Below are 27,168 nucleotides of genomic sequence, written 5' to 3' on the forward strand. Positions count from 1 at the left end.
GTCCTTCACCTGCCCAGGTGTTTTTGCTGGTCCTTCACCTGCCCAGGGATTGTTGCTCCACAATCCTGCAGCTGCTTTTTTATTCCCACCTGCCTTTAACCTGGGTGTTGATTTGAGGGATGAACCCACTGACTTCAGGCTTTCTGCTGCAGCTCAGCCCATCACCCTGTCATGGGAACATGAGGTAATTAAGGCACAATTATTTATCTAACAGTATTTAACCAAAATTACTCCAATCTAGCGGGGATTAGCCCAGACTTGGCACAGCCATGACAGGACAGCAAAGCAAAGAATCCCTTTGAGATCCTGCTTGTGCAATCCTTCACTGCCAGTGATGAGTTTGAGGTATCTCCTCTGCTCCTAACAAGCTCCTGTCATGCCATGTGCTGATGTGGTTTTATTTATATATTTTGAAGGCAGATTCTAAAAGTAGAACAGTTTTTACTGCTCACAGTGTGGTTCAACTCAAGTAGTCGAGGCTTAAATTTGCACAGACCCCTGATAAAAAACCAAAGATAAAATAGCTTTTCTTTAATGATAAGCCCTCCCAACTTTAAATACTTTTACCTACACCAGATCCTTGATATTTTTCAGAGAAAATCATGGAATGCTAATATAGTATTCTGCTCTGATTTATTTTACTGTGCCATATATATATGTAAAACATGCAAATGCACTGGGGAGTGTATGTAGATCTAAAGAAATGTGCACAGCCAAAAAAGCTCCTGCTCTCCAATTTCCACTCCTTTTATCTCAAAGGAAAATATTGTCCTAAGATGCTGCAGGCTTCCAGTTGTGGCTTTTGGGTCTTCTCAGGTGTTAAGGGCAGCACTGGGGACCTGTATGAGGGAAAGGGGATCCCAAGTGAAAGGGAATCTGAGGCAGGAGGTGAAGAGCCTTAACCTTTGCTATCTGACTTTTCAGGGGTTGTTTTCAGGGCTGTCTTTGCAGAGCACATGTCATTAGCTAAGCAGGGGGCAGAGGAGGAAGCAAGGAGAGGGGATTTTGTTTCTCAGGGATGTCATTAGGGCAGCTGGGATGAAACTGCCCTGGAGAACAGCAAATAAACTTCTGAGTATTAAATCTCCTCGTCCATGTTGAAGTTGGATGGGTCCTGTTGTGAAAACGGAGGGAAATAAAAACCCAGAGGGGCTCCACAGCGCCCTGGATGTGCCAGTGAGGGGCCACAGGAAAAGTCTGGTGTTGGCAATTCCTCAGTGTTGTCCAAAGTGAAGTGGCCTCTCAGGGAGTCATTTGTGTGCTCAGTGGTGCTGCATGTCTGCATCCCGGGAATTGGGGATAGTGCTGCGTGCCTGCATCCCGGGAATTGGGGATAGTGCTGCGTGCCTGCATCCCGGGAATTGGGGATAGTGCTGCGTGTCTGCATCCCGGGAATTGGGGACAGTGCTGCGTGCCTGCATCCCGGGAATTGGGGATAGTGCTGCGTGCCTACATCCCGGGAGTTGGGGACAGTGCTGCGTGTCTGCATCCCGGGAATTGGGGACAGTGCTGCGTGTCTGCATCCTAGGGATTGGGGATAGTGCTGCGTGTCTGCATCCTAGGGATTGGGGATAGTGCTGCATGTCTGCATCCTAGGGATTGGGGATAGTGCTGCGTGCCTGCATCCCGGGAATTGGGGACAGTGCTGCGCGCCTCCATCCCGGGAGTTGGGGACAGTGCTGCGTGCCTGCATCCTGGGAGTTGGGGACAGTGCTGCGTGCCTGCATCCTAGGAGTTGGGGACAGTGCTGCGTGCCTGCATCCCAGGAGTTGGGGACAGTGCTGCGTGCCTGCATCCCAGGAGTTGGGGACAGTGCTGCGTGCCTGCATCCTAGGGGTTGGGGGTAGTGCTGCGTGCCTGCGTGCACGCATCCCAGAAATTCGGGATATGCGCGTCGCCTTGATGTGGCTGCCAGGGGATGTCGGAGATGACTTTTTGGTTTTCCCCTGGGCAGGACCTGGAGCGGAGCCCAACAGATAAGGTCGGCCACCCCTGGCAGCTCTGCTTTAACTGTGTGTGAGGACAGAGGACAATGCCCGTGACTCGCTCGCTCGCTTGCCTAAAATAGGCTTTTGCAGCCTGTTTTGTCCAGCAAGGAGGGCCACAAAAATAGAAGATTTTACATGGCCCTGAACTCCTGTTTGTATTTAAATATGTTTAATCCTGACATCCAGGTGTGAAATCTACTTATTGCTCCTGTCAGTGAGACATAACTGATATGGTTGATGGGTAAATTCTAGGGTGAATCCGTAGTTTTCTGTATCCATTTTGTCTCCATGAAGGGCTTCTCTGTGGAGGTGCAAGGGTCAAGGGTGTGGAATCTTTTCACCTCCCCTCCAGTGATAGTGCCAGAGGAGGAGAAAATGGGTGGAAAGCTGGTGGTGGTTGGTCTTGAGCTTTGGCCAAGCTGTCTCTCGATGGATATGACTTGGGCAACCTCACAGGGGGGTTTGATCCTACATTGCCCTGCAGTAAATAAATGGTTATTTAATATAAGCAAGGCAGAAGAGCACTTGAGAAGTCTCTGTGCGTTCCCCCCCTTCCCATTTTTCATGTTCCAGTGGATTTGCTGCTATCCCTGAGTAATGTTTTAGCACTCCAGTGGCTATTTAAGATACCAGCCCGGAACTGGGATGGTCATATCCATCCATCTCCCACCCTGGATTAAATCTGAGCTGGAGTGTCGCTTGGATGAATGATGGATGAGGCTCTGGGCCTTCCAAAGCGTCACTTCCCTACCCAGAGCAGCTTTTTTTTTTTGAGAAGTTGGAAAGTTCCTGGTCCAACAGATGTAATTAGATGTTTTGGCTTGTGTCGATAAGGCAGCGCTTGGTGCTCATTCCAGCTGAGCACCTGAGAGAGCTGTCAGCAAAGATTGATTTACAATCCTTGTAAATACACCTTGAAGCTGATAAGAGGAACCAGGAGTTGCCTGATAAGAGGACAACACGAATTTCTGCAGCATTTCCATGCATCCACGAGGACAGGCTGCAGATCTCCCTTTACCATGTGCTTGCCGTTGTCTGGGGTTGTGGGTGGTTTCTTGTCTCTCCAGAACTATTTCTTTGCAAAAGCAGATAAACCAAAACATGTTTTCTCCTCGATGAATATTTATGGCCCCCAAATCTCCCTGCATACTTGTGCCTGCGTAATTAGGCTGCAAGTTGAGTAAGTGAGCGTTGGAGAACTACAAATGTAAGAGCCTGGGGAAAAGGCTTGATGTTTCTGGTTTATTTGGGTGCTTGCTTTTTAATAATGAATTGCACTTTTTTAGATGAAACAGCTTGTGTTTTCCAAAAAGACGTGTCAAAAGGCAGTAATAACTGGGACTGTTGCACCAGCAGACTTGTCTAGTTAAGGGATGCTTTTAATCACGTGTACAGTGTCCAAGTGAACTTTGGGAGAAGTTGGGTGATGTAACCAAAGCCCCTGAACCATCTTAGTTTGTTTAGGGCGAGATGAAGGCAATCCTTTTTCTTTTCTGCTGTGGTCAGCTCTGTTCCCAGTTTTGAGCTGGGCCTTTTAACCCCATCAGGCTTGAATTTCTGTTTGATCAAGGAGGATTTTGGTTAAAGCAGCTTTTTGTGTGCAAAAACTAATTGCTTTTTTTTGGAGTTCTGGTGTTTTCATGGGAGTTGCATCCTCAGCTTAATTTTTGGGGAGTAGCTGGGCTGGGCTTTAAGGAATGTGGTCAGTCTGCAACATGGGATTGCAGCAGTTCTTACAGGATTTGGGAGTCCAAGTCTGGAAAGGAAGCAGAAGTGTCATCTGAAGAGCTGTAATTGTGTTATATCTCTGTACTTTTCCACAGCTTGGCCTCTGGAAAAGTTTTGGTCTTCAGTGGGATTTTTCCATGCTGCCTCTACTGCTCATTTGAATTAAAACTGTTCATGTGTTTAATGAATAATTTTGGTAGCAGCTCGGTCTTAGGGATTTTTTGGAGAGTGTGAAGATGAGAACTTAAGAAGGATGCCAGGCTGGAGGAGTTCAAGGCCAGGTTGGGTGGGGATTGGAGCAACCTGGTCCAGTGGAAGGTCAACAAGATGGTCTTTAAGGTCCCTTCCAACACAGACAATTCCATGATTGTTTGCACAGACAGTGCCCGTGGTACAAGTGATGCTACAGGGAAGCTGCTTTGGAGGCAAAGAGTTTGGAATGGGCTTGTGGCAAATACAGCTGGTTTATTTGATTTTGTGGCTTATACCCCAGAAAAATGCTCCATAGATACTCTAAGAAAATGTTAGTGTTGGCGCTTGGAAGTTGGAAGTGGGAATTTCCCGGGTTTCCCCCATCCCTGCATCTCAGCTGCATATTAAGTGACATTTATAGTCTGTAAAGAGCAGTTTTCTTTCCCAAGGGCTGTTTCTTTACCCTGGGATTTATGGAGGCAGCGTGATGAGTTGACAGGATGTTAATGTGCTCGTCTTGGAGCGAGTGTGATCCCTCAGCCCCCTCCCTTGGAAGTGCCTGGGTGTCATTGTTGACTCTTTAACGAGGACAAGAAGGGTTTCCAAAGGGGGATGACTCATGCAATCTTAGCCTCAATCTATCAAACAACGATGCATTGGATTAAATGATTACTTAAAAAGATTAGGAGTTAGATTTTTGGGGAGGTAGGAGAGGAGAAAAGAGTAAAAATACATAGGGAATCTGAAATAAAAAAAAAAAAAAGAGGCAAAAACGCAGCCAAAAAAAGCTGCGAGACACAATCCCCAGCTGATCAGATAATGCCAATTCTGGGCTCAGTTCACGCTTCCAAAATGGGAGATGTTGTAGAAATTGAATCTCTGCTTTTCTGTAGAGATCACCCTCTGCCAAGAGAGTGATGCTTCACCTCGTCCTGAGCCTTCTGCTCAGCTCCTGCTGCCTCTCAGGTACCTGTGACAGTAACACTTTTCTGATTGGATTTTTTTTTTCCTCTTTCCAGCTGAAAGTGAAGGTGCTGGCTGCGTGTTACTGCACACATCAAGGAAGGTAAGTAGGAATGCTGTGTGTTCAAATTGTTGTTTTTTCATTATCTAGAAGTACAGAAAAGGATCTTGGAACACCCTGTGGGGCTGTTTGTCACTGGCCTGAGCAAGACATAAATAATTCCTTTCCTGACTTCTTCTTTCCTCTAATTCCTCTGTCTCTTAAAACCTGAAAATCCACGTGCTGCTTGTTCTCCGAACAATTTCCCCCTAATTCTGATCTTTCTGCTGCTTTTTGTCCCAGACAATTCCTTGACATGTTAATTTATCACTTTGCCTCCTGCAGTGCCTGCACAGGGATCCAAGAGGACCAGGTTCAGGCTGCTGAACTCCTCTGGAGCTGAAAGCAGAGGCACCCAATAGACATTGCTGGGATTTGGTTTCCTGTTAATTCCAGCTAATCAGGTCTGCCTTCAGGAGCTTCAGCAGGAGTGAAATAACCTGGAAACAAGCAGGCTGGGGAGGATGATTAGGGAACTGCACTTAGTTTACACTTGTTTTTGAGACTGTAACTCAATAACAATCAGGTGAAAGTGCAGAAACCCCTCATAGAGGCTGTTACTGCAAACCTCCTGCTAGGGGAGAGCACAGGGAGGAATTGGGTTGATATTTTGGTATCTTCCCTGTGAGGGTGGTGAGGCCCTGGCACAGGTTGCTCAGAGAAGCTGTGGCTGCCCCTGGATCCCTGGAAGTGTCCAAGGCCAGGCTGGAGCAAGCTGGGCTAGTGGAAGGTGTCCCTGCCCATGGCAAGGCCTAGAACTGGAGGATCTTTAAGTCCCTTCCAACCCAAACCATTCTGTGATTCTATGATTCTGTATTTAAAACCACCCAAAGTTTTGTCTTTAGGGTTGTGAGGCTCGTGGTGCTTTAAGTTATCCTGACTCTGCTGTTTGGAGGGACTGACTGTGTGCATGGAAACTTGAATCACTGATCCTGGTAAATCATAGAATCGTTTATGTTGGAAAAACCCTCCAAAATCACCAAGTCCAAACCCACCACCTAAACCATGTCCCCAAGTGCCACTTGGCTTTTAAATCCCTCCATGGCTTGGTGACTCCACACAGCCCTGGGCAGCCTCTTCCAATGCCTGAGATCATGGATTGCACTTGAGGTTTTAATCTGTGCACCAAAGCCTTGGGGGCTTTTTAGGGAATCCCAGAGAGCCCTGTAATTCTGCTTTGCTTTAGGCCTTTAAGACAGCTCAAATCCTGAAAAGATATTCCAGGAAGCTGAATTGGGTAGTGGGAGGAAAATGTGTAATAGCTTTAGAAACCTTTCTCTCAAGTTAAAAATACCCAAAGCAAATAGAAACCAAAGAAAACACTACCCAAAAAACCCCCACCACTACCAAAAAAACCCAAAAACGTTATTTGATACAGAATCACAGAAGTTAAACTAAGCTGTTCCATGCTCAGGAATGGAAATGTCTTGATCAATAATTTGTCTTGTCTAAAACTGGTGCCAGGGTTCTCAGTTGTATCCACTTGACTGAAAGTAACCTAAGAACTTAATCACTTAAAGTGCAAATTCTAAGCCCAAATGCAGAATCTGCCTCTGATAAGAAATAGTTGGGAACTGCCAACACATAAGTGTCTCTCCTATTTTGTTTTTCCTTTTCAGAGCCGTAGGATTCCTGCTTTTTCTGGCCTGTGGTTCATGCTTGAGCATTTTAACTTGCCATTGAGCCACAAATACCAGAGGGCTTTAGCAGGGCTTGAGAAAAGATACTACTGCCAGATTTTTGCCTCCAGGGAGGATGAGTGGAAATTTTGTGCTTCAAATGCAAAGGAAATTGAGACCTGACTCATGGAGGAGATGCCTCCAAGTGTCTGGGAAGGGGGAATCACCAGCAGAGAAATGGTTGGGACAGAGGCTTTATGTGGAGGTGCTTCCCTGTGTGTTGTCCCTGTCTCTGGTGGGTTCCTATGGTTCTTGGGTCACTTGAGAAGCGCTGGAAGGTCAGTCTGGACCTTGGGCAAGTTACTGTCTGGACAATTTGGCACAAATGAGGAGAAGCTCCTTGACATGGTTTAAACTGTTTAATCACCATCATGGTGTGGTTTTGAGGGAATTGGCCCAAGGGACCGTGGCAGCAGTGGGTGTTTGCTCAGGAGAACATGCTTTTTGGACAGCCCTTCTTGTGAGGTTATTGCAGTGGCTGTAAGTGGAGGTGTTCTCCAGAGCAGACAGCCAGGAGAGTTCTTGCATTTTGGCCCTCGTTGATGAAGTTAGAGTGTGCAACTTGGACCAAGAGACCTGCCTGAAGTCAGGGGAGACTGTTTCAATGTCTTCCCTTCTTCCTTTTTTTTTTTTTTTCTTGGAACAAGAGTCCATGTTCCTGCCACAGTGCAGCTTTGCAATCAAGGCTACCTGATGATATTAAACTGGAGATTGGGTAGCTGGCTTGGGTTTCTTGCTGAGCAGTTTCCAGCATCAAGTTTCCAGCATCAAGTATCCTGGTGTGACTTGACTATCTGGCTAAAAATATTAGTGAAGGAGCAATCATTAATCTCTCCTGAAACCAGCGGGTGTCCTGACTGGAACAGTTCTGTCTGAGCTGTTGCAGAGGCTTTGCTGTGCCACTGCTTCCTCTAATTTGATTTTGGGGTGTCTCAGGGAGTGATGGATTTCTGTCCTTTCACACTGGCTACTTGCCTTGTGATGTTTAATGTGCAAAACCCTCTTTAAGCTTGAAAGATGGAAAGTTTAGGTTGGATGTTAGGAAGGGGTTCTTGGCTGAGGGGTTGAGGCCCTGGTCCAGGTTGCCCAGAGAAGCTGTGGCTGCCCCTGAGTCGCTGGAATTGTTCAAGGCCAGGTTGGACAGGACTTGGAGTGACCTGGGATACTGGAAGGTGTCCCTGCCCATGGCAGGGGGTTGGAACAAGATGATCTTTAGGGACCCTTTCAATCCAAAGCATGCTGTGGTTCCATGATATCTTCCCTAATGTTATGGGAGTGATAATAAGGAGGGATAGTGCCCCTATTTCCTGTAAGGACCAGGAGCAGGGGAATCAAATAGGGCTGAGGCATGGAAAATTACTTTCTCAAGACATTGCCTGAAGCCTGTGGCAGAGCTGGAGCTGAATCCTTATGACTTGCAGTAGGCTGCTGATGGTGCTGTCACGCACAGCTCACTGCAGGATCAGTGTTGATTGAGATGATGTGGGCAGATAAGCCACGTGAATGCCTTTGACTAATTCTTCCTGTCCCTCAGCTGCCCCTCAGCTTCCTCCTTCCACTCTTCAGCTTCGTTCCTGCTGCCCTCAACCTTCCTCATACCCACGCTGTGAGATCCTGTCTGGGTCATTTGGCCCAGGAATTGCCTCCTGGGTTGGCCTCTGTCAGAGAGGCTGAAACAAGTTGTTTTTGGGAGGTGGTTGCTGGTCCTGTGGTGCCCCCATGAACACCCGGTGTCACGGAGGTGGTGATGGGTGTTTTAATCTGCTCTCTTGCCGTGATAATTCGAGACAGACTCAACTGCTTGCACCTCTTAGGTGGAGTTGTAGCTGTGTCACTGTCTCCTCTCCTACGAGCAGATGGTTACAAAGCCTTGGGGGGAGTGGGAGCTGAAATCCTTCAGAGCATCCTCCCTCTCAAATGCTGTGTAAGGAGTGATTGATGCAAAGTAAAACAGTGCTAATTGCGATGGATGTGTACTGACAACTTGATAGTTGCTGTGATAATTACAGTAATTAGGGAGATGGCAGCACTTTTTTTTTTCCCTGTGTCTAGGCTATAAATGGAAAAGGTAGGGAGAGTGTGCATGGAAGGAGGGGATCCATGAGTCAGGCTCTGGGATGGCCCTGTACCTTGGGGGACAATGTGCCACGGTCCTGGCTGGGGAGGCAGCTCAGTGTCAGATTTGTGATGGCAATTCAGAGCTTGATTCTTGCTGAGCTTAAAGAGAACCGAGGGTTTAAATGTATCTTGACAATCTGGTTCCCAGCACCATGGAGTCAAGCCTGGCTGCTTTCCCATCAGAAGGAAGGTCTGTATAACAAAGTGCAATTCCCATTTCCTCGCTGAGCCTTAAGCCGTTGAAGGAGAGGACAAGACTGTCACTCCTTCCTGCCCAGTGCTGTGTGTGTGGAATTCCAAGGATGTGCAATGGGAATGACACATTTATAATTTGATCGCTCCATTAATTGACTTCACAGCTGACAAATACAGAAAGGAGTTGAAGTTCTGGAATACACCATGTTTGTGTCTCCCATCTCCAGGCCAACAAGTCTGGGACAGCAGAAGGAACCAGCAGAGAGCTGGGACAGTTTCAGCTTCTGTCTGCCATCTTTTTATTGTATTTATATTGATTCAAAGTGAAATGTTCTGTACAGAGATAGAAAACTTCTTTGGGAATGGGAACAATAGGAGTTTTAGGAAACGTAAAAAAAAAAAGGTGATGGACTGGATGGTATCCCAGCCTCCCACTTCAGGCTCCCTAACTAGGAGCACTGGGGACAGATGGTTCCCAGTTTGAGATTCATACTGGTTATTTTTCATGCTGCTGAGCTTGGAGTCCATTTCTCCCAAATATCTTTCCCATGTTTCTTGAAAATTCTTGAATTATTTATACCTAGAGAGGATTTCAAATGCTACCTCAAGCATTTCTGCTTTTTGGCAAACTTACGTGCTTTATCCTAGGCAGAAGAAAAACCCTATTTTTTTTTTTTTAATTCTGCTTTTTATGTCTGGGTATAAATGGCAGCTGGACATTCACTTATGAGCACTCTGTTAAGCCAAGCCTTGAAAATGCAAACCCTCAGGGCATTAATGCATAAAACTCATTTTACTTGTGTAACGTGAACTGCTCGTGAAGGACAACGTCTGATCTCTGATCTTTCCTTAACGCAGTACCTGAAATTAAAGAATTTTGAGGAGGAAGTCAGAGCCCAGCGAGACCTGGATGGGTTCCTGGCCAGAGCCAGCATCATCCTGGATGAAACAGCCACGTCCTTGGACGATGTTCTTCGGGAGATGCTGAGGCACTTTGCGGAGGATCCCGAAAACATGGAGCCGAGCTGCAACTTTGAAAAAATCATGAGCACTTTATTCACAGATTCAGGGACCCCACGGGAAGGGAATGGTAATGAGCCCTTGATTTCCTTCTGCTGGTGGGCTGCTGTTGGTTTGCCATCCTTTCCATTGTGGTGGTGTGTTGAACCCTCCCTGCGTGGTCCCCAGGCTTGCATGCTGCATGTGACACTGTGGGTTGATTGCTCCCTGTCACTCAGACTGAAGGGTCTCACATCTCCAGGGTTTCTGTGTTTTGGTGGAGTCCTGCCCCCTGTTTCATTAAGATGACACGTTGTGGTGTTCTCTGGGGTGAGAAGTCCACAGCACCAGTGTCTTGTCTGCGTGGACCCTTTGGGTGTGCTTGTCCTCAGACAAGTATCTGCTCTTCAGCCAAGAGACTCTTGCTGGTGTCTCTTCTGAAATGGCTCCTTTGCCTTGTGATTCTCCACCTGAATTCACACAGGCTGGGGAATTTGGCCTGCTCTGGATGAGCCTCTGGGGAGGGTTGAGCCTTTGTGTTGCTCCCAGCCCACTGGAGGAGACAAAAGACTTTTTGTTTTCCTCCAGAAACTCACCCAGGGCATCCCCGGCCAAGGTTGTTGGCTCCTGTGTCACCTTAAACTGTCAGCAAATGTCGTAGTGTAGTCTAAAACATAGCTGCCTTTTAGCCCAAGATGTGAAGAAGCTTAACTGAGCATTGTTTCTCTGTAGGCACCCATGATGTTTCAGAGTCAACAGGAATGAATAAACAAACATGTACATCGCACCACAAATGTAACTGTCACAGCCTGAGTGAATTTGTTTAACAGATATGTCGAGTCCTGAGCATGTAGTAAGCATGTTCATGCTTTGGTTACTTCTTGCTACCTGTCCTAGAGCTTCGCATTTAGAATCTTTTAATTTAGGCTTTCTGCCAATAAAGAAAAATGTAAGTAGTGCCATGAAATAGTGTGAGAGCAGTAGTTGGGAAGAGGGGGAGAGAGGGCAGGGGATTGGGAAGGCCATGCCTCTTCCAGTCCTGTCTGTGTGTGTGGTGGATAATGCTAATCTAATAACCTAATACTGCAGTAGGGTGATGTTGGGAGGAGAAAGCAGCTTCCTTTCCAAGCTGTTTATAGTTTAGGGACAGAATTCAAAAGCAGCAGGACAAATGTTTCCATCTCTTCTCTGTCAGCCCCATGCCCCCCACCCCACCCCTGCCTAAATCCACTGTGTAGATAGGAATGCTTGGGATTAGTCCTTCCATTTGAAAAGGAGATGTTATTTACAGTTGCAAACCAAGCCAGGACAGCCTGTAACACTTCCCTCTCTTCTTTTCCTAGTTCACCTCTTATCAGATACGATCCAAGGGGTCACAGCGACAGTCACGGGGGTACAGTATCAGCAGTCCTGGCTCTGTATCATGTAAGTACCTGGGCTGGATGAGCAAAATCCACTGGCTGCCCAAAACTTGTAAATTTGTCTGCTTTTGGGAAGAATAAGAAGTTCAGAATGTACCTTTTTGTGTTAAGGTGGTGATGCCTTTTCCATCCATCCAGGGATTGAATGGTGGCACATGTCTTGCAGTGTCTTTCTGCAGGGGAAAAAAAGTAGTAATAATAAAGTTAATATTAAGTGAGATGTGAATCAGAAAAAACATCAAGATGTTTAAGTTATCCTAGAGAAAGCAGTACAGTTTACAGTGGGAGCCCAGTCTCAACGTTAGGCTGCTCTTCTTTGCAAATCAACCTGGGCAGAGGTGACCACAGTCTCTCCAGGGCATTAAGCTCTTGGATGCTGTAGAAATCTGGTGTTAACAAGCTAAGAATGCTGAAAAATGAGACAGAAAATGGTAATTACTGAGAAATGCTAATAAAGGAACTTCTCAAAGGGACAGGCAAACTGGTTCATGGAATGCTTTCCCTGCCAAAGTCTGGGAGCTTGTACCGAAAGATTTCTGAGGTCCTTTGATGGAAACATCTAAACTTTGTGACTGAAAATTGAAGTCAGACATTCCACACTCTTTAGACACTGATTACTTTGTCTGACAATTAATTCAGACGCTGATTAATTGTCAACACTGTTAAACATTGGAGCGGGCCCTTAAGGCAGTGAGGGCCCTGTCACCTGGGATTTATGAGGCATGGTGGCTTCTCCCCAGCTTCTTCCACTTGACCAAAGCTGGGTTTTGAAGTCATTGTTTCAAAGTCAGGCATGTGGGGTGAGCCAGACTGGCCCTGCACAGAGGACAGGCCAGGACCTGGCTCACTGAGCCAACCCAAGCAGTGCCATTTTCACTCTGTCTCTTGCTTTAAGCATATGCAGAATCCAAGTCAAGTTGTCAAGAAATATGTTAATTCCCAGAGAAATTACTGGGATATGTTGGAGAGGTGCCTAAAGGCAGGCACATGTTTGAGCCTTCACAGCCAGTTTGCTGGGACAACTGTCACAATAGCTTTCCTTCCACTGGCAGTTCTTCCCCTGCCCTTTGCTTATGGCTGGGAAAAATGGGGAGGATTTTGCCTTGGAAATAGATGATTTAAAAAAACAAGGCGAAAAAACCCAAACAAAATAACACCAACAAACAAGAAAAAACCCCCTCACCCTTGTTTTTAATCTCTTATGAAAGAGGAAGATGTGATCTCAATGTGAAAAAAGAAACAGTTCCATATCAGGGCTGTGTCCTGTGAAATAAGTGATGAACTGGATGATCTCTGTGCTCCATGTGCTCTACTTTTACACCAGGCATGTACAGAGCAGCTTGCACAAAGAAAACCAGTTTATACAGTAAAATGCCCTCAGCCAGGAGGACTCTGGAGCAGTTTTCTCCACTTTGGATGCTGTGGGGAGCAGCCATAAGGATATGAACACCCTGCTGATGTAGAGGGTGGAATTTTCTGCTGTGGGATGTGACACAGCTCTATGTGGAGGAGTTTGGAGAGTGTTGACTTAATGACAAAGCATTCTAGAGGTCTTGATACAAAGGCTGTGGTTACATACATGAGACTGGAAAGGGTGGGTTCAGCCTCTTGTGGAAAGGGAGCCAAAGCTTTAAATGCATCCATGTGAGTAATCCTGGCTTCCAAGACAAGAGATGATTTGAAAAATAAGCTCACAGCCCGAAGGTGTCTTGTGCAAAACTTTCCTTGTTCCTTCCTTTTGTTGCTCTGAAGAGGGAGAAGAAAGTGGTGGGAAAGCAGTGATGAGTTATTAACTATAATTATCTAATTATTGCACTGTATTTCTGCTGGAGCTATTGTGCAACAGATTGTGAACCATATTTTTAGATCTTACATTTTTCTTGAAGTCAGATTGCAAAACAACTTCCAAACCTCTGAAGTAACAGGAATTTGTTGATTGAAATAGAAGAAAATTTCCGTATGAGTGGGAAGGACCTTTAAGATATCTGCTGTTCTTTATCCTTGCATTTAGTCTGTACTCTTTGCTAAATTCTAAATCAGCCCTGCTTGGGTTTGTGCACCTTAACCAACGTTTTATTCCTAGTGGATGAGATAAATAGAGTATCGTGATGGGATTTTATTAATGAGGAAGAGCAGCTCAGAGAGGTGGTTTTGGTGGTGTTGCTTCTGCATTGATTATGAAGGGAAATTACAGCGGAAGTGAGTTTGGAGTCGGAAAGAAAGAACTTGTGTAGGATTTTTGCTGAGTTGTGCAGAGCCTGGCTGCAGAAGAACATTCCTAATGGAAATGAAAATGGGTTTCCCTCTCTTCTGTGCTGGAAAGGAGGCTGTTCTTTCTTTCCTGACTTATCCTCAGTGGGAAGAGCTGTGGGGAAAATGTGGGGTTGAAATAGCTGTTCTGCTTCTGTTGGAATTGGTGCTTTCCTGATGGTTTCAGGTCTAGTGAGGCTCCAGCAAGGGCAGATGTACCACATGGATCTGGGCTTTATCCTCATGGCAGAACAAACCCTCAGGGAATTGAAGATCTCGAGGTTTGAATGTTCCACTCAAGTCCAGGAAAAGCATCTTCTGATTCATAATTGGCTTTAGGGGTGGTTTAGTCCAGAATGCCCCAAACCTGATCTTGCTGAAGCCATCCCAGGATACATAAAACTTATGGAAACCTTGAGGTCCTTCCATTAAAATGAGAGCTGGGAGTAGCAGAGCCCTGCATTGCCTCAGGGATCAGCAGGGTTCAGCTCTGGGAGAATGAAGGTTGAAGAATCACCACATATTTGTGTCTGTGGTGACTTTCTAACTTAGAAAGCAAATATTTAGGGTTACAGATGAGCTTCCTCAGTCCAGGAAGTGCTCTCATACCTCAGAAACCATGGGCACTGTTCTTTTTGTCCCTCCTGTTCATAACATTTACCAGAACAGGAAGACACAGACTGGGATGGAGATCTCTTGCTGCTTCTCTGTGAAGCTGCTGGTTGTTGTTTCATTAGAGAACCTGGGATGAGGTCCTGTCCCAGAATGAGGGATGCTGAACTGTTTTCCTTGGTTATTTATCCATGAGGAAGCTCAGTTGTTGGTGGGACCTCCGGGAGATACTTTGATGCCCCTCCATGAAGTGACTGAACCAGGTAGAGGCACTGCCAGGATGGAGCTCAGAATTCCCCATGAACCACCCAGCAATGCCACGATCCAGAGCGTGCAGGGGTAAACTTGGATGCTTTGCATGTCTGGCTTAGGAAGGGTGGGGAAGAAACTCCTGTGAGAACCACTGATTCTGGTGTTCCACAGTTCTGGGCTCAAAAAGCCCAAGGAAACCTTCCCTTATCCAGGGGAGGGAATATGAAGAAGTGACTCTTACCACAAGCCAGTTCCTTCTTCCACTGCTGAAATATGGAGGTGAAAAGGCCTCAATTTTAATGTTTTCCCTTGGAGTGAAGGATCCCTGATGTTAAAGGAATTGTTGACTGGGTGCTGGTGGATCTCTGTCCCTGGTGTCCTCCAAGGAGAAATCCAGCTGTGTGGATCATGGAGCAAATGCTCTCTGAGCTGAGTTGGAACTCCCAGGCATCAGAGCTTCCAGGCTATATTCTCCTTGCCAGGAGATAAGTATAATTGCTTATTTTCAAAGCTGAATCCTTAGGAAAACATGCAAGCAAGCTGCTTCAGAGTCTGGATTGAGCAGTTGGAGCTCCCTTTCCTTTGGCTGGATGGATAAGGCACATGGATTGGTGAAGGACTTATTTTCAGTGCATTAAACTGGTTTGCTAAAGCTGTTTTAACAGGCAGAGCAGAGGGGGGAAAAGCCTCTCTGCAAGCAGAGAGTGGTTTAGTGGTTTGTGTGCTCTGTGTTGCTGTAGAATTTCTTGCTCTGATGTTGTGGTGTCATGGCAGTGATTCCTGTGGAGGAGTTGAACTTGGAAAAAACCCGGGTAGCCTTTCAAAAATGGGTATTGTGAGATTATGTGGGATAACAAGCCGTTCAAAGAGTCAAATTTGAGTAGTAAATTCCAGATTTAATGTATAACTGATGTTTGTGTGAAAGGTGTTTCCAGTGTCTCTCTCAACAGAGGTAATGCAAAACCTATTTTGTGTGTTTAAGGATTTTTCCAGAGGTCTGTGTGTCTACAGAAAAGTCATGTTGTTTCTGATTTAGCTGTTGAATGGATTTCCAATAGAGATGCTTCAGTCACTGTGTATTCCTCACATTATCCCCTTCTTTTAAAGGGCAAAATGGGAAATTAAACAGTTCAATTCTTTAAAACAAATATTTTCCTTTAGAGGAATGATTACAAGCTTTGGAGTCTTGTAAACAAGAGCCTCTTCTCCAGAATTTACAAGCTTCTTCTCTCAAGTGTTCTTTAGGCTCAGAGAACTGCATAATTTTCTGTTAAGGGCCTCTCCACCCTGGTTGGGTTTTCCCAGATTATGCTGTAGAGCTGAAGCTCTTGCAGGTGCTGTTGTGTGACAAGAAAATCTCAAATTCAAATCCTGCCCATTAGGAATGTGGGTCCTGAAGGAGAAAGATGGATTGTTTTAGTGCCTGCAGGGTGTTCACAGGGAGAAGATGTCTCCTTATAGCATCATTAAAGTTGGGAAAGACCTGTAGGATCATCGAGTCCAAATTCAAACCCTGCATTAGGAATGTGGGTCCTGAAGGAGAAAGATGGATTGTTCCAGTGCCTGCAGGGAGGAGATCTCTCCTTAGAGAATCATTAGGGTTGGAAAAGACCTGTAGGATCATCAAGTCCAACCAACACCGCAGTGTTCACCACTAAACCGTGTCCCCAAGTGCCACATCCATCACCTGCCAGGTGTTCTTTGAGTTCAGAGAACCAATTCATGTTGTTTTAAGGGCCTCTCCACCCTGGTTGGGCAGGAGAGCTGAAGCTCTTGCAGGTGCTGTGTGATGAAAAGTAGCTCCCAAAACACACTGACCTGTAGGAAATACTTTCCCCTGGAGGGATCAGCTCCCGGAGGGGATGAGTTTTCCTGGAGCCCAGCAAAACGTGGATTTTTACCAGTCCAAAACCTCATCCAGCTTGTGGCTGAAACAAGGCCGTGCCAAGCTGTGGGTGAGCTGGCTGGGCACAACTTCATTCCTCACTTTTAAAGTCTGGATTCTGAAGGCTTGTGCCTGGAGCTGCTCCATGGAGGAAGATTTATTTGCACGGGACAAGAACAAGAAGTGTCATTGTTGTTCTGTGTGGGGACAGGAAAAGCCTGGCTGGCTGATTACCTCTGCTGGGCACTTTTTCTTACTGCAAGGGATAATTTGTTTCTGAATTAACTTCCTTTCTTGCCCTGTTTAAAGAGGGTTTCTGTTTCTCTTGGGTCTCCATAGTTTGACCCTTTGTATGATTTGGTTGAGAAATGTGTTATTACTCTGATAAAATCTTGGGTGTGGGGCAGACCTGGGGCACGTGGGACTTGGTGGATCTGGGCTTTTGGGGGAGTGTTGCCAGTTCTCACCATCCCAGAGCCACGCTCAGCTGGATGTAGAGAGGAGGAGAGCAGAGCAGAATTGGTGCTATAATTTAAATGCCCTTTTTATGAGCTCAATTATTGGAGGATCAAGATAAAATTGCTGAGAACTCAACCTGGCACCTCATTAAATCACAGTCCAGCATTTCCTTGTGTGACTAATCCTGGGTGAAAATAGATTTTTTTTTTTTTTCAGCTTTCTGGCAAGGGAGAATCAAATGTAGCTCAACTCAAACCCAAAAGGAACCTGGAGGCTTTGTCCAAACCAGACTTGATTTAGAGTCAGCTGAAAATGTCTTGCTAGTTCTCAGCTATTTTGGGGGGCTTAGTCTGTTTGCCCTTTCAGATTTTTTTTTCCTCTTGGTGGGAATTTATTTAAGTGCTACTTGAAAAAGTTGTTTCGTTTTGGAAATGACTTTCCTCTTGGCCTGAGCTACGCTGAGTTTTCTCCGTGTGAACCAAATGACTTTTTTTTTTTTTATCCTTTACAAATATTTGCACAAGTCTAGTAGGTACTGCAGTTTTGGTTTGTATTATATTTGCATCTGGATTGTGGAATCAAAAGCGGGAGCTGTAAGTGCTAGACCAAGGAATAGGAGTTGAGTCAGCTAAAAAATGGCTAAAATTTGAAGAAAAGCTTGAGAATGATGCAGAAGTGAGTTGGCCCTGCACTGAAAGTGCTGAGACACCACTTTTTTTACCCCCCCAAAATAAATGGATGTAACAGGGAGCCCAGACCCAGTGCAGATGAGGCTGCATTCTGTACAAGAAGGGCTCAGGGACATCCCACCTTCCCTGTGGCACCTGCTTAAAACTGGTTTTAATCTGGTTTGCCCTCACTAAATCAACTCCAGCTCGATTTGTAAAGGTATTATTGACCTAAAATTGAGTGCACATTGACCCTACTAGGCTGGAAATTCTTCAGTGGCCCACACCCAGATTTACTGATGTGGTACTGGAATTTAGGTGCAGTGTCAGTGTCAAAAGACTCTTTAGAGAAAAGTTGGGAGAAACTCTTATAGGTGTGAGGAGCCTCAAGCTCCAGCACTGTGGATAAAATCGTTTCAGATAAAAATGGTTAATAATGACAGTGTTTTCCTTGGTGTCTTGTAAATGTGCTCAGCATTGCTAAATCTTCCAGAGCTGCTGCTTCCACACTTTCCCAGTCCCTCAGGTTAAGGAAACACCAGGTTTTGGTGTGGCAGCCAGGAGAATTAATCTGTATTTGGAAGCCATTCAGTAACAAAGAACAGGCTTTTAGTCAAGTTTTCCCCTCCATACTCAAGAAGCTCTTGAGCTTGAAGGGGTTTGTAACCCTGTAGAGTGGCACTGTTGGCAAGATTCTTTTCTCTGGAAATCGTGGCACTGTTGGCAAGATTCTTTTCTCTGGAAATCGTGGCACTGTTGGCAAGATTCTTTTCTCTGGAAATTGTGGCACTGGAGACAAGTTCCTGGAGCTGAAACATAACCCTGTCACTTCAGGGAGAAAGCTTTACTACAGGAGAACATGTGGCTTGCTTAATTATTGCACTTTATAAGAGGTTTTTCCAAATAACATTGTAGTTCAGTAGTTTCTTGCTAGGTCAGGTCCTGCCTGGTGGACATGGTAGGGGAGAGATGATGTCTGGGAAGTGTTAGCACAGCTCTGTGAGCCACAGGCAGGTGATCCCTGCTTTGGCCATCTCTGGGGTAGAACTGATGTTCAAAATGCCCAGAAGAACCTTCTTTTTCAAAACCAATCGATGAGCTCAGCAGCTGAGGTTTGAAAATGCTGAGAAGAGAACTCAAAATAAGGGTCATTTTTGCTGGTGGTGCATTAGCCACTCGCTGTTGGAGACCAAGTGGATGAAGGTGGGAGAACTGAAAGTGTCAGACCCACTTGAAGGTTCTCCAGTTGGTCTGAATCCCATAGTTTGTGTCTTCCCCCCCTTGGCTTGTTGAACTGTAACACAAGGAGGATTGTCTGCTCTCCAGCCACAGCTGGATTGCAACCAAGGGCTTTGATTCGGTCGTGAAAACAAGTGTTGTCTGTGTTCCTTTGATCCCCTGGGAGGAAGGACAGGGATTGTTGCAGATCCAGTCTGTTGGTTTAGTCCAGGAGAAAACTTGCACTCTATTTTCAATTACTTTTAGAAGGTATTTATTCCTCACCTTTGGACCTGCCTGGAGATTTGTCTCTTCCAAAGCTGATTTGAGTAGAAAAAGGACACAAGGGGCTGTGGTGGAGGAAATAAATGAAACAGTGTCATCTTTCTCATGACCTGTATTGTTCTAATTAAGCTGTTTGGTTTCTCTCAGACAAGTCCCTTTGTCAGATTAATTTATATGAGTCGGCTGCTTCCAATCTGTGATCAGGAAGTCAAACTCAGTCAGAAAATACTCAGTGGTGTGATTATTTTTGAATGCAAATTATGCAGAACGTGATAGAAAATACAATGTTCTCCTGCCTAGTGCGTTTCCAGCCAAAGGTCTTCAGGAGCTGTTCATGGAAGAGCCTTCAGGGTGCATGGCTGTGGGAATACATGTTAAAAGGAATGAAGTGGGCTGGAATTATGGATGAGAAGTTGAAGGAGAAATAAATCCTATCACAGGACCACAATAGGTGCTTTTTGGATGAATAAAAGGGAAGCAAGCAGTTGAAATAACTTGGAACCAGGAAAAAAAAAAGGAGGGGGGAAGAAAAATCACTGTGAGGTAGGAAAACACTTCCATATCTTTTCCAGTGTCAAGAGGCAAACCCTGTGTACATATTTCACCAGTGCTTTTCAGGAGGGTTGAGGAAGGAGTAGGAGGCTTTAAAGGCAGAGGAGCTGCAGTCCAGGCTGGAACTATCCTCCTCCTGCAACTGCACCAAGCCCCAGAGTTTCCCAGCAGGAAAAATGACAACTAACCAGGTCTCAGCTCTGTTTAAACATCCCAGGGTGGGGACAGACCTGGTCTTCCATGGCCTCCAGAGGTGATCCCTGTGTTTATTTCAAACAGCTTGTTGCTAGTCTTTGTCTGGGGAGTCAAACAGCCACCCCATGCCCAGCAGGGCTGGATTGCAGCCATGGATTTCCCTGGGAGCAGGAATCCTGCCTCTGTGGATCTTGAGCAAGGAGGTCAGCTTGGTTTGTGTAACACATGTGCTCCAGAAGGGGGGAAAAATAACAGCTGGGAGGAAATGGGGAAAACCATTACAACAGAGATCCACCCGAGGCAAAAGTGGAAATATATTGGTTTGGCACCTTGCCTTGATGTTTCCAGAAGCACTTTGGGAAATCAGGTGAAATGAAGTGTAATCTGCTTTCCAGTAATGTTTTTTAATAAGAGGCTTTTCTTGTAGAAGCTTCTGCAGCTCTGCAAATACTACGTGTGTTTTACTCTGTCATTTGATGTCTTGGCTGTTAAAAAGCAGGTGGTGGAAGAGGGAGAGAATAAACCTTCAGATTGTGAAGGTTATTTCCCATAGAAACACGGATGTCAAATTCTACAGAAGGAAAAAAACCCAACAGAATTGGGTAATAGTAACTTAAAATCACTTTTTAAGCCTTCAGAAGGGACTCTTTCACAACCAACAGCATCTTGTGTTTCTCAGGGTTGAAACGTGTGTTTGTAAACCTCCTGCACCAGGAGAGGGCAGGCCTTGGGTTGTGGTGCCAAGTCTTAACAATTCCCTCTTCCCCCACAGTTGCACTATAAAGTCCCTTCAGCGACGTCACGTTTGCATCAGCCGCCTGGAGAGGCCTCAGAATTGGGGTGAAAACTCCTGTGAAGTGAGATTTGTGATACTGGTCCTGGCTCCTCCTAAAATGGTGAGTGTCGGGTTCTACCAAGATGGTTTTTCCTTGGCCTCCTCCTGGGGTTAATAACTACTGCTTTTAAAACACGAGGGGATGTGAAAAGGCCTGAGACCTTCTCAGCAGTTGTCAAGATGATTCATACTCTCCTGAGGGCTGGATTTGTCAGCTGTGTCCTCGTCTCATGGCCTTGTAGCCTGACGGGGAGGAGGACGACGCAGGTCCAGTGTGTCTGCAGTCCCCATACACACCTGTGGTGCCTCTGTTACTCCACAGCTTCCCCCCCCTCCCGCTTTGCCACTTTAGCTGCTATTTTTGGAGCTGAGAAATGCTGTTCCTGGTTAAAGCCCTGCTTGTGAAAGGCTCTTGTGATTCTACAGCTGGTGCTCCTCTGGGTTACTTCCCAACAAACTCCCTTGGTGGGGCTCACAGTTACCCACCTGCAGCAGCTCCGGGTGATGGAACCAAGAGGAAGATGATGGAATTTTGAGCTCTATTGCTGTAGGAGTGAGACTGTTTGGGAGCTGGGGTGCTTGTAAGGTGTCCCTGAGGTCCTTTGGGATCTGTTTTCATAGCTTTTGGCACTTGAAACGTCAAGACTGAAGCTTGGCTCAGGTGTCCTTACTGGTTCTTTGGTGTAGACAAGGCCAGCAAATGGCTCAGTGAACACATTTACTCCACTCATGGAATATCCTGTGTTGGAAGGGACCCACAAGGATCATCCAACTCCAATATCATCAAGGTTAATTGGAGATCACCATCCTGTCTTCCTAGAAAGCACTGGCTTGACCAAGATGGGGTGTTCTTGCAGCTGATGGCCAAATGGTTCAAAGCTCAAGACCTTTTCACACTTAATCTGGCTCTTTACACCCTGGGGCTACTGAGTCTGTGCTTCTGGGAGGTGCTGGAGAGGCTGGAGACCTTTTCTGGGACAGGATATATCCTGATTCAACTTCCTGCCCTCCAATGCTATCGGTGTGACCTTGGGACCTGCTGGTCTGGCCTGTCTGTCTCCTCCCGCCCTTGTTTGAATGGAAATACTGGTGTTTCCTCCTTCCCCAGGATTTCTGGCCGATCCTTCCCAACTCAATGCTTTTGGCATTAGACCTCGAAGCCCAACAGGCTGAAAACATATTGCCTTTTCTTGGGAAAAGCAGGAGGCAAAACAGCTGGGCCTGTGTGGGATCTCGGGGATCCGTCCCTCATTGTGTGGCCTCGTTATCTCCGCGCTAAGCACCCGGCGAACGGCTCCGCATCCGCTCGGAGCCTGAACCTTTTGCAATTCCAATGGACAGCCTCAAATTAAGGAAAGGGAGCGGAGGCCAAGCCAGGTCTACAGCTGCCAATATGCTTTTTATTTGAAACGAGGTGATGCAGCCAGCTCCAAGTGCGCATTTCTGGTGCAGCAGTTAAAATAATTAACCTGCTGACGGCGGCGGATTAAATGGGGAGGGGGGGAAAAAAGGCCCAGAAAATGGGCATCTGTTGTGCTGACAGTCCAGATCCTTGGTCTCTTTAATATGGAGGATGGAAAAAACTCGAGTTTTCTTGCAGATATCTGTGCTCTTCCTCTAAATGGTTCCGTCATCTCCCTGGGAAAGCAAAGAACAGGGACAGCATTGGGAATCTTGAAGCAATCCTTGCGGCCTCCAGACCAAGGGTCGGTGCTGCTCAGAGGTGAAAGGTGGAGCCTCCCCTGTGATGATAAATCCAGGCTGGTTCAGTCTGAAAGGACCAGGCTTGCAAACTCTAAAAGCAAGTCCCAGAGCAAATCCTTCCCTTAAATCCAAACCTTTCCCTAGAAACTTAAATGGAACGTGTCCTGGCAGATGTGTCTGAAGGGACTTTACTGGTGATGGAGGAGATGATGACGGAATCCTAGAATGGTTTGGGTCGGAGGGGACCCTAAAGACCATCTCATTCCACCCCTGCCATGGGCAGGGACACCTTCCACTAGCCCAGGTTGCTCCAAGCCTTGTCCAACCTGGCCTTGGACACTTCCAGGGATGGGGCAGCCACAGCTTCCCTGGACAAATGGAGGAGAGAGGGTGATGTGAGTGATGGAAGAAGCACAACATCAGTGATGATTTCAGGACCAGCTCGGTGCCACCCACGTGTCTGTGCCTCTGCACCGAGCAACACTGAATTATTTGGCTGTGTTCATGAAGAAACCGTTCATCTGTTGTGTTATGAATCATGAGAAGCAGTTCAGATCAATCACATATGCTCCCTACTGCTTTTCACAGCAGTGTGAGGAGCTTGGAGGCTGCCCAAAGGAGGGGGGTTTGTTTGGGTGTCTTTAGTAGCTGCTGCGTGAGGAGTGTGGAGAGTAGCAAAGGTGGGTGGGTAAAACTTTGCCTCAAAGGGAGCTTTTAATGAGCTCTGGTTCTGTGTAACTTTGACTTGGTAGGTGTCTTATCTGGCCTGACCACAGTAGTGTGAGCAGTTGAGCCAGATCAAGGTTTGTAGAGCTTGGGTTTGGTGGGTTTGTGCAGGGATGGGGAGCTCAGTCTCCTCTGCTGTTCCCTTTGTGTCCAGTATCCAAAGTGCTTGAAGCAATAGGAAAGCAGGATTGGATTCTGCTTGAAGTTGTACCCTGAAACATCAGGCCTGTGGCTCACAGAAATGTTCAAGCCCATGAATAGACACTTTTTCCTCAAGTGTTTTGAAAATTTCCTGTCCCTTCCAAATACTTAGTGAAGATGGACAAGTGCTGCTTGTGTGTGTGCTCAGCTGCTTCTTTCCCATCCTGCCCTCTGTGCCAGTACTTGCTTTAGCTGTGAGCTCTAAATCTCCACTTCTGCTGCCAGAATTACCCCAGGGTGACCAACTGAGCTGAGTTTTAATCCCCACAAAATAGATATCTGATGAAGCAAGTGAGCACAATAATCTCAGTCTTTCAGATAAGACATCAGGACACTTCTCCGTGCTGGAACCTTGACTTATAGCGCCTTTCCACCCCAGCAGCAGTAATGCTGAGGTGCTGTGAGATAGCAAAGACTTGGATTTGTCTATTCTTAGCAGCCCTGAAGAGAAACCAGGGATCAAATGGATGCTCAGCATGATTCAGCTTTGGATCCAGTCCTGGGAAGTTGATCAAGTCGAAGTGATCAGTGCTTCTGGGCAGGACCTGCGTGGTGGTGCTTCACAAGGTTCTGCTGTGGTTGGTGATTTCACCTGCAACATCTTCCACATGTTCCTCACCTTCTCCCTCAGGTGTCTCTGGGGTCCTGGAAGCCAGGCAGCTTCCTCTTCAGATGGAACCCAGTGGGTTTGTCTTTCAGGAGCAAAAGAAAAAATCGTTTTACAAGTGCTTTTTCTGTCTCTTATTTTTATTATTCTTTTTTTTCCTGCTCAGAAAAGCACCAAAACGGCCACAGAAGTGGGCAGGACCTTTGCCACGATGTTTTCCGACATCACCTTTCGGCAGAAGCTCCTGGAGACCAAAACTGAGGAGGAGTTCAAGGAGGCCTTAGTCCACCAACGGCACTTGCTGACGGTGGTGAACCAGAGGCCCTCAGGGAGGAGCGATGGGCACAAGTCACACGGTCACAAACCACTCAAGGTAAGGCTGGCCAGCACCTCTGCTTCACTTGTGTCCAGGTGCATAAATCCCGGGGGATTTGGGGTGTGGAGGTGAAGCACTTGAGTCCAGGGGATGCAAGAAACTCTCCGAGGAAGCACTGAGGCTTCCCCAAACGGCTGCTGTGTGTCCATCCACCTTCTTCACTCCTGCTGTAAATTAAAAAACAAACCAAAAAAAACCCCACACTTCAAAGAGGCAGGTGCTGAAGGGATGCAGAGCAGTAGGGGGGTGAAATGGTTACAGGACTTTGATTCCAGATGCTTAATCAAGGGTGGGATTAATGGATCGCTGTGTGTTGTCGGTCCAAGGTACTTAATCCTTACAATCAGAAGGCTCCTAAGGAAGCTGCTCCTTGTCTTTCCTGCAGCCAAAAAGGCTTCTTGGCCATCTCTACACGGTAATTTCACTTAAAAACTTGCCTGTCAGTATTTGGCCTGGCTTCTCCCTGTTTGATCTGTAGCTCTGTAAAGCATTACTTGCTCTGTGCTTTAAAGTTCGGGGGAAATGCTGTAACTCGGCTTTCTTTTCTGGAATTTCCTGTGTGTTGGTCATTGCTTTGTTTTTCCCTTCAGAAATCCATTCTTTAAGCAGACAGCATACCTGGAAAAACAAACTGGGCCATCTCCAGCATGCTGCTCCTGTCCTTGAATTACAAATAACCTGAAAGCTTTGGGTTGCCTACAGTGCAGGAGCTGCTTAACTTATCACTTCTCTCTTTTTTTTTCCCTGGGATAGATTTAAGGGGTTTGATCTGCACATCTGGAAATGAGCAAAGCTCATGTTTTCCCTGCAGAATCCCCTTGCTTTTATAGGTAGTGCTTTGAACTTTGCTAGACCCCATACCTGCTCTTAAGTTTGCAGAACAAGTCCTGAAACCCTCTTTAAACCCAGGTCGTGCAGGGCAGGGATGTTTAGAGCAGTGATTTGGGTAAAGTAGGTTTAACCCTTTATGCTTGGCCTTTCAGAGGAGGTTTTATTAGAGTAGTTGAAGTGTCTGGCTCTGTCTTCTGCTAAAACTGGCCATTTTTAAAGGTGTCCAGGGGGAGTTTTTGCTCTGGTTTGGTGAGCAGGAGGGCTGGATGCAACGCTGAGCTTGTGTTGGCCCTGGCACTGGTGATTCCTACCAGCCTTGTTGGAAAAGCAGCCTTGGCCAGGAAGGGCTTTTATGCCTCTGAGCCAGAGCTGTAGACACTTGTTTCTTCAGCTCTTGCTTTTGGCATTGACAGTTGTCTGGATTTGGTAAACTGTTGTTTTTAAACCCTTTTATCCTTCAGCCCTTGGGAGGTGCAGCCTGGGTTAATTCTAACTCTGCTCTCTCATGTCCCTTGGAAGAAGCTCTTCCCCACCCTGCCTTGCCAGCACAGATCTTGAGAGCTGGGATGGAGGTGTCTTTTCCTGAGAGGCACCTCCAGCAGCATCCCCTCCCCCTGTGCAGTAACCTGGAGAGGAAGCATTTCCATATGAGCACAACCTCACATGAGACCAGGGGTGTAATTTCAACCTGTGAACCACCCCCAGTGAAATAAATACCCTGGAGCTGCTGTTTTCTTACAGTGAGCTCTCAGGAGGGTGTAAAGTCTCTTGGTGACATGAAAATCTGCCTCCTGCCTCCCTTCTTCCCTTGGTCCTGCAGTGAGGGGGGAGAAAAGGGCCTTAAATTCTGTGTGTGAGTGGGATTTTTGCAAGTGCTTGTTTTCACCTCTGCTAAAACACTGAGGGGGATGTGCCAGTCACATTCCATGCTGTGCCTACAGCACTGTCACTCTGCTTTGGCTCAGCTCAGAGGATTATTTAGGCAAGGCTACGTACTCAATCATAATTAAGTCAGCCTGAAATCCTCCTGGTTACTGAGGCATCTAATTGTGATTTTGTTCATGGAGGAACCCTGAACAGCTGTGATGTTTCCTGGCTGTGATTTTTGTGTCCTGTGTGGATTTGCTGGGTGTGGGGGGGCTATGCTTGCGCAGCATCAGCAGGAGAGAGGATATAGTGTGAGTCTCTGGTGTGTAAAACACTCATTCAGCCCTCCACTACTTTTGGGGAGGGCTGAGAAGGGGTCAGAGTTGTTGGAGCTGATATTTTCTGTTTGGCTTTCTGGCTGCTGTTAAGTGCTGGCTCAGCCTCTCCCAACAACCCAAGTAGTGGTCACCTAAGGCAAGAGACCTAAAGCAAGACAGTCTAGGGATTCCTAGAATGGAAAGTGGATAATTCATGACCTTCTAGTTGTTTTTTTTTTGTGTGTGTGTGTGCTCCTTTGCTGCTCTTTTCTGCTTTGCCTATTAAGAGCAGCAGGGGAAAAGCACTGGGTGGACTTGCAAAGAGGAGAAGAAGGAGCCTGAAGGAGGATTTGGTGCTCCTGAGCTGCAGTTCCCAAAGCTAATAAGCCTTGAGCTTTGTGTTCCTGAGAGATAAAGCTCTGGTCTCCTGGATAAGGCTCCCTGGGGTCAGAATGTTAAATCAAAAGTGGTGGCAAAGCCTTGAGAGATGTGATATTATGAATGGGAGTGGGAAGCCGATGGGCCAACCAAACTTAACACTCTGAGGGAGAAAGAAGCAGGGAATGGCAGTCCAAGAAATTCCCAGCACTGGAATGTAGAAGGAGATTAAAAAGGACAAGAATGAAGTGTCAGCTCTGTCCTTACCAAGGTTTTTGGAAAACTCAGAAGATGGCAGGAGGCAAAAGCCAGACTGAAACATGCCTGGAGTAGAGTTGGACAGGAAAAGTGTGCGGTGGGAGTTGGACAGGGAAGGTGTGGGGTGGGTGTGGGACAGGGAAAAAGTGTGGGGTGGGAGCTGGACAGGGAGGGTGTGGGGTGGGAGTTGGACAGGGAAAAAGTGTGGGGTGGGAGTTGGACAGGGAAAAAGTGTGGGGTGGGAGCTGGACAGGGGAAAAGTGTGGGGTGGGAGCTGGACAGGGAAAAAGTGTGGGGTGGGAGCTGGAC

The 27,168-nt window shown here is 46.6% G+C and overlaps 1 protein-coding gene across 7 annotated transcripts in view; it reads left to right on the top strand.

The window, feature by feature from the left end:
* The window catches only part of SLC4A11 (solute carrier family 4 member 11), a 123,428-nt gene that overhangs the window by 58,780 nt on the left and 37,480 nt on the right, over positions 1-27,168 (top strand). For 6 of the 7 annotated variants that reach the window (XM_027705563.1, XM_027705562.1, XM_027705567.1 and 3 more), the window contains 6 exons: positions 4,928-4,974; positions 9,822-10,053; positions 10,695-10,757; positions 11,306-11,387; positions 20,532-20,655; positions 23,999-24,205. In XM_027705563.1, the coding sequence (XP_027561364.1) occupies positions 4,928-4,974; positions 9,822-10,053; positions 10,695-10,757; positions 11,306-11,387; positions 20,532-20,655; positions 23,999-24,205 (755 nt within the window). The remainder of the gene's footprint in view (positions 1-4,927; positions 4,975-9,821; positions 10,054-10,694; positions 10,758-11,305; positions 11,388-20,531; positions 20,656-23,998; positions 24,206-27,168) is intronic. The other variant, XM_027705564.1, reaches the window with a different exon arrangement.

The sequence above is a fragment of the Neopelma chrysocephalum genome, unplaced genomic scaffold (assembly GCF_003984885.1).
Source record: "Neopelma chrysocephalum unplaced genomic scaffold, ASM398488v2 Primary Assembly neopelma1_345, whole genome shotgun sequence".
In the NCBI taxonomy this organism is placed as follows: Eukaryota; Metazoa; Chordata; class Aves; order Passeriformes; family Pipridae; genus Neopelma; species Neopelma chrysocephalum.